Consider the following 7,054-nt stretch of genomic DNA (forward strand, 5'->3'; position numbering starts at 1 on the left):
ATATATATATGTATACTCAAAAAACAGTGGCATCTGTCCTGAACATGTACCAACTTTTTTCTTCTCACTTATTCCCTAAACAATAAAGTATAACAACATCTACGTAGCACTTACACTGTATGAAGTATCATTAGTAATCTAGAGACGCTTTGAAGTATATGGGAGGACGTGTGCAGGTTCTGTGCCAATACTATGCCACTTTGTTGAAGAGACCTGGGCATCCCTGGATTTTGAAACCAGTCCCCTGTGGACACCAAGGGAAGACCTCGGATTCTGAATATGTAGGTTTTCTTAAAAGTAAAATATATCATTAATTATATCAATAACTTGTTAAAAGATGTTTTTATATAGCAGATTAAAATATTCTATGACAATTTCACTTGTTCTGTTTTTTGTTTGTTTGCTTTTTTGAGACTGGAACTCGCTGTGTAGCCCAGGTTGGCCTTGAACTCACTCACAGTGATCCTCCTGCCTCAGCCTCCTGAGTGCTGGGATTATAGGTGTGCATCTCCACAGGTGGCTTGCACTGTATTCGCACTGGTCCTGCTGCCCTAGAATCTCTGCTGCTTTCAAATGCAGAGCCCCCAGTGTTATCCTGTGTTGTAGCCAAGGTGAGGGACCTGCTTCAATCCCCCAGCTGGCTGTCACCAGACTGGGGACTGGGACCCCATCTCCTCCTCCTGCACTCACTACTGTTCCACTGATCTCTGACTCTCAGTGTCCCTGAGCTCGGCCTGTGGGCTGCTCCTCTACACCTGACCCTGGCTCGTGGGCGGTAAGGAAGGTAGGCTGGAGCTGCTCCAGTTCCAGCTCCTCAGCAGCATCATGCACCCAGTGCCTAACAGGTAACTTGAAAAAATGACCACGGCAGGAGCATTTATACCATGGAAATGTGCAAACTCTACAACTCAGAGCTTGTGTTTACTTTTGGCCCCCAAAAAGCTCATTTACCCGCATACTACTAGATGGATAGGAGGGACACCTCGCCGGAGACCAAGGAGGCAGCTGTATTTGGAGAAACGGGTGGCTTCAACCCATGGGAGTTCAGAGGCACAAAGGATGTCAGATGCCAGGTTGTCCATCTCCATATGTCACTTACAGAAGAACTGAGGCCCAGATGCCTGAGGTCAGAGGGCCAGGCACAGTGCTGTGGCCAGTCCCTGAGCCTCCTCCTCCCACCCCCCGCTTCTGCGCTCCTCTGCAGTTGTGAGTGAAGCCCTAGAGTGGGGCCAAGTCCCATCCAGCCCCCAAGCCCAAAGCCTGCTGCTAAGATGGAGCGATGGGACTAATTCTTACTTCTCGGCAAGCCCCCCGACACAAGTCCAGCAGTGTGAGAGCCTCTCTCTTGTTTCCATGGTGAAGCTTCCTGCACACATTCCCACGTTCCCCGGGGGGCCTCACCTTGGCCAGATGAACAGCCAGTTTGTCCCTGGCATCCTTGGTCTCTTTGAGCCCATTCTCGAAAGCTGTGTTCACCACGTCACACTGCTTTCTCAGGTCGCTGGCCGTCTGCAACAGGATTTGGTCCACTAAGGCCTTCAGGGTCAGGGAGTTGTTGCGCTGCTTGTCAGCCTTTTCCACATTCATGTTGGAGAAGTCCAGCCAGTCTTCCAGACTCACGGAGCTGGAACAAAACTTGCACATTTGTTCATTCACAGCTTACCTGGGCTAGGAAAGGGGACAGCAAAGGGGACAAGCTCCCGGAAACGTACCAGAAGCTAAGCCTCCTTCCATCGTAACAGAAGCCTAGAATGTTTTCCCACATCTCTCAGCAGAGCAGAGTGGTCCGTCAACGGCAACATTGTTAGGAACCTCCTGATTCTGTGCCAGGCATTGGGCCGGCACCTGACTTCATTCAGTCCTCATGGTGGCCTAGTGCACTAACTCTTCTAATCTCACTTGTAGGAGAGGAAAACTGAGGCTCAGAAAAACGAAGTCACCTGTCTGGATCACATAGCTAGGGGCAATTTCAGCATCAAAATAAACAATAATAGTAACACACTGAATAAAATAGGAAACCATGAGCCCAGAAAGATATAAATACAAGAACAAATTGCTAGTTCAATGAGAAACTGTTAATAACATTGATGAATCTCAAAATCCATGTTAATTAGAAGGAATTGGACACACACAACATATACTGTATGCTGGGTTTTTTTTTTATATAAAGTAGGCAAAACAAACCTATTAGGAATCAGGAGTAGCTGCCTTTGGAGTGGAGAAAATTATTGATCAGAAGGGGACAGTGACGGGCTCTGTGGCTGGTGGTAGCTATTTATTTATTTATTTATTTATTTATTTATCCCTGCTTGGGCAAGAAAATAGGAAGACTGTCCATTTTGTGGCTGGGGCAGTCTCCAGTCCCCAGCAATAATGGCCTCCTGATATTCACACCTTCATGTAGGCTCCTTGGCTTGAGTATGAAATAAACTTGTTATTTTTCTCACAGTAGAAAGATGAGATGTCAGTCCTGAGATTAGGACATAAAAGATGGACGTCTCTGTCTTGGGTCTCCCTCCCCTCCCCTTCTCTTTCTTTCCCCCACCTCTGTTTTCTCCTTCACTTAGATCCCTTGGGATGGAAGACGCCAGCTGCCATTTCGTGAAACTGTTCCATGGAGAAGCTCATGTGGCGAGGGAGTGAGCTCTTCCATCACCACCTGGGTGCTCTTGGAAGCAGATCCCACCCCAGCCAAGCCTTCAGATAGACGGCAGCCCCAGCAGTCAGCTTGACTTCCGCTCAGGAGACAGTGAAACACAGGCACTCAACTAAACCCACCAAAACTGCACCCACCTAAACCCACCAAGACTGCACCTACCTAAACTCACCAAAACCGCACCCAGCTAAACCCACCCAAACCACACCCAGCTAAACCCACCCAAACCACACCCAGCTAAACCCACCAAAACCACACCCACCTAACCCACCAAAACCACACCCACCTAACCCACCAAAACCACACCCACCTACACCCACTAAAACTGCACCCAATTAAACCCACCAAAACCGCACCCAGCCAAACCCCCCAAAACCACACCCACCTAAGCCACCAAACCCACACCCACCTAACCCACCAAAACTACATCCAGCCAAACCCAGCAAAACTATCAGATTAATAAATATTTGCTGCTTTAAACTGTCAACATTCAGAGTAATTTGTTATACAATGCAGTTAATGCAATAATGATTCAATGAACTGTGTGTTTATAATCTGTGTGCTTTTCTGTATGTCTATTTCAAAAAGAAAGTGTTTAAAAATTAGCATGAGTTAAATTCATGGTGATATGAATTGAAAATTGCAGGTTAGATGCTACAGAAAAGATACATCGTATAATTCCATTTTTGCAAACTAAACAAAATCAGCTTGTGTGTGGAGCATGGATACGTATTTGTGAACCTATGGGTAATTCTGGTTATTTCTAGGGCTGGACAATGGAAAGGGGCAGATGGGGAAAATTCTTAAGCCATCCTTTACGTATTTTTAAAATCTGTTATTGTGAAAACATCAATAGATAAAGGAATACATTTTAAATCTTTCAAGGTTTCCTGTCTGAATAAAATAGGAAACCATTTCACTGTCTTCAAGGGAGAGGAGCTGCCAGGCACCGCGTCACAGCCAGCACGGGTCAGCGCCTGCACTGTCAGGTCCTGCCTCTCCGCGGGGCTCAGGGCATTCCCCGCTGGGGCCCGGCCAGCATGAGCGCCCCACTCACTTGGGTTCAATCCTCACGACCTTCTCAGAACACATGATGTTTGGGGAGTTGTTGTTGAGCGAGAAGCAGATGTCATCGATGGTGAGGGCCGTGAACTTGTCCTTCAGGTCCTTTTCCAGATTGTACTTGGCCGAGCGGTTCAGCCTGGAGGGAGAGGGTAAACTGGGATTCTCCCTCCGGAAAATCCAGGTGGCACCTACAGGTCCTAGACAGGCCCTGAAAAACGAAGGTGAGACTAGGTGGGCCACTGGATGGGGCCACTAAGTGTGGCCACTGGGTGGTCACATTCTGCCCTAGCTCCCCACCCCCCAATGCACTTACTTGATCCTTGGTGACAAAGTGACATAACCAAACCTGGAATTCGAGATCATCCCCTCCAGGGTGACATTTTCTGACGTCACCATGGTGACAAACTATGAGGGGTCAGCCCTGGCAGCGAGGGGCTCCAGCATCCTCCAGTTTATCATCACAGGTAAAATCCAGCCCCTCCGCCACCCACCACCCTAGGCGACCCCCACATGGAGGAAGGGGACAGCCAGTTCTCACCCTGAGTGCGGGGCAACCTGGGGACACAGAGACAGTCTGTGGGAGTGGCCAGCCCCATCCACTGCGCCATGGAGCCCCGCCTCGGTGAACGCAGTGGCGAGGCCAGGACAACCGCACCTGATTTGCTCTGACGTCTCCTCCAGTGTTCGGGTCAGCAGAGCCATGACGCCCCGGATGACCTCAGCCTCCTTCAGCAGCTCCTGCTCCACCACATCGTGCACCAGATCGATCCCCACGCGCTTCTCCCTGGCGGGGGTTGGGGGAGGCCCAGGATGTGCAAAGATCCCTGCACCACAGAGGATCGTCTCCTCCCTCTGCTGACGCAGTGGGGAATGGGCACTAGCTAGTGACGGTGCTGCTTCAAAACAAATCCGAAACAATTGATGGGGACTGGCCTCTGGGTCTGCAAAATGACACACGGACTCCACCTACCCCTCCCTTCATTTGGCCATCAGCTCTGAAGTCTGTCCCTTCTTGCCTGTTTATTTGAAACCCTGTCTGATGACAGAATTTCAAAGACATGTGCTACCATCTTTGACTCCGAAAATCAAAGAAATCAAAGAATTGAATCCAAAGCAATGTTTTATTCTAATAGTAATAATAACTACTAATGAAACTATCAATATTACTATTACCTCTACCACTGAGCACCTTGTGTGAGACAAGCACTGCACTGAGATAAACCCAGGGGCTTTACACCGAGCCTCGTGCCCAGCCCTTTACGTTTTTTGAGACAGGGCCTCAATAATTGTTAAATTCCCCAGGCTGGGCTTCAACTTGCTATCCACCTGCCTCCGCCTATTCCCACTTAAACTTTTAAGAACAGATAAGGAAACTGAGTCTCAGAGAGGCAAAATAACTCACCTAATACCACAACCTGGCATTATGCATGCTTTTAACCACTATGCCACACTATTCCCCAAACCGACCCCACTACCTGATACTTCGTTTTTTCTGCCCTATGTGATAGTAGAAGGGAGAAGAGCTCCCACTAATTGCTTGCTGTGCAGCCTGAAGTGTGTTATATAACCGATCTGTGCCTTGGTTTTCTCTTCTGTAAAATGGGGATCACTCAGAGTGTTTCACAGAATTATGGCAAAGAACAAATGCGATAGAAAGCACACCATACAGAGCCTGATACATGGTATGTGCTAGACAACCTCTGTGATACAACCTCATAATTATCCTTAGGCTTAAAATTTGGGTATACTGGGCTCCTTGGTTTGTTTCATGTGCTTGTGGCTGGGAGATTGCTGCCTGGTTCCTGCAGATGGGCCCAAGTAAGATGGTGGAGGAAAGAGGGCTCCGGGAGGACAGAGGCATGGTGCGCTGGGAAGCACCTCTTACTACCGGGGCTGAGAACTGGGCCTGGAGAGGTCACTAGGAGCCCAGCTGTGATGAGCTTGGTGTTTGCTCAACTAAGGAGGCTGAACTTTATCTTGCAGCTTCTGAGGCACAGGGTGGTAACGGAGGGATTTCTAAGCCTGGGGTGAGATGTACAAATTGGCATTTGGAAAAATTCACCTCATAGCCAGTGTGGAGGATGCACTAGACTATAGGGGGCTGTGGTGCCCGCGAGAAGACCTGTTAAGCCATTCCAGCCAGGGCTGTGACACAGGTCAGGTCTGGAGCTTGGCATCACCCTGGCTATAGAGAGAAAGGCTACTCACAGACTTATAGGAAAATAATAAAAAGTTATGACCATATAGTGCTCTCTGTGTGGGTATGTATAGTGGAGCAGACTTATTGCTATGCAGTGTCAGTAGTATCTGTTCTCATCATTTTTTGTTTTCTTTCGGTTTGGTTTTGGTTTTTTGAGACAGGGTCTCACTATGTAGTTCAGGCTGGCCTTGAATTCACTATGTAGCCCAGGTTGGTCTCAGACTCTCAGCGATCCTCCTGCCTCAGCCTCTCAAGTGCAGAGACTCAGGCATGTGCCACCACACCCAGCTGTTCTCAGCAATTTTCTTGGCCACAGAAGCCCTGGGTTGTTAGCTGAGCACATGGCTGTCCAAAACAAAGACAACCATTTCCCAGCTTGAGTTGCTGTGACCATATGATTAAGGTCTGGTCAACAGGATGCAAATAGACATGGTAAAAGGCAAGCCTTGCTTATTGCTACTTGCATGAGAATGTGGACGTAATGGCCGGACCTCCAGCTGCCATTTTAAATCACAAGGTAACCTAGGAAGTGAAAACCATAGCAATGGAGTGACAAGATAGAAGAGGCCTGGACCCCAAAACTGTGGCACATCACACTAACCTGAACAAACTATCTCTGGACTCTGAAGATAAGAGAAAAACTCTGCTGTTTAAGCTTAATATCATTTTGCAGTTGTCTGATACCTGAAGCCAAATTTAGTCCTAACTATTTAAGTTAGTAGCGAGAGAAAAGCAACACTCTTTCCGCTGCCCAGCAGCACAGCACGCTGGGGTACTTTCGGGGTCTGAAAGAGAACCTGCCTATCTGCCTCCTATCCCACCATCTCGCACCGTCAGTTTTTGCTACCCAGCATTGCCTTTTTCCCAGCAGATGACTCAGGGAGGGATCCCCCGCCTCCTACCTGTATGCCAGGCACCTCTCAGTGATGTGCAAGGGCTCTTTAAAGCTCTCCAGGGCTTTTTCCAGTCGGCTCTTATATGAGAGTAGGTCCTCGGTTTCATGCACAATTTGTTCAAGCTTGTCGTCTAACTCCTTCTTCCAGAACCTAACTTCCTCAAGTCTCTGTTCTGAAGCACACAGAGAAGTTATACTGGGGTTAATGCCCAATGAAGCCAAGTTTTTAAAAGAGGGA

The 7,054-nt window shown here is 48.3% G+C and overlaps 1 protein-coding gene across 2 annotated transcripts in view; it reads right to left on the reverse strand.

The window, feature by feature from the left end:
• Nucleotides 1-7,054, reverse strand: part of Tekt1 (tektin 1) — a 23,222-nt gene that overhangs the window by 8,724 nt on the left and 7,444 nt on the right. Inside the window, exons 3-6 of one of the 2 annotated variants that reach the window (XM_013522226.1) lie at nt 6,824-6,989; nt 4,377-4,505; nt 3,714-3,929; nt 1,402-1,624 (exon numbers count right to left, since the gene is read on the reverse strand). In XM_013522226.1, coding sequence (XP_013377680.1) covers nt 1,402-1,624; nt 3,714-3,929; nt 4,377-4,505; nt 6,824-6,989 — 734 coding nt within the window. The remainder of the gene's footprint in view (nt 1-1,401; nt 1,625-3,713; nt 3,930-4,376; nt 4,506-6,823; nt 6,990-7,054) is intronic. The other variant, XM_005399679.2, reaches the window with a different exon arrangement.

The sequence above is a fragment of the Chinchilla lanigera genome, unplaced genomic scaffold (assembly GCF_000276665.1).
Source record: "Chinchilla lanigera isolate Chin_1 unplaced genomic scaffold, ChiLan1.0 scaffold00066, whole genome shotgun sequence".
Lineage (NCBI taxonomy): Eukaryota > Metazoa > Chordata > Mammalia > Rodentia > Chinchillidae > Chinchilla > Chinchilla lanigera.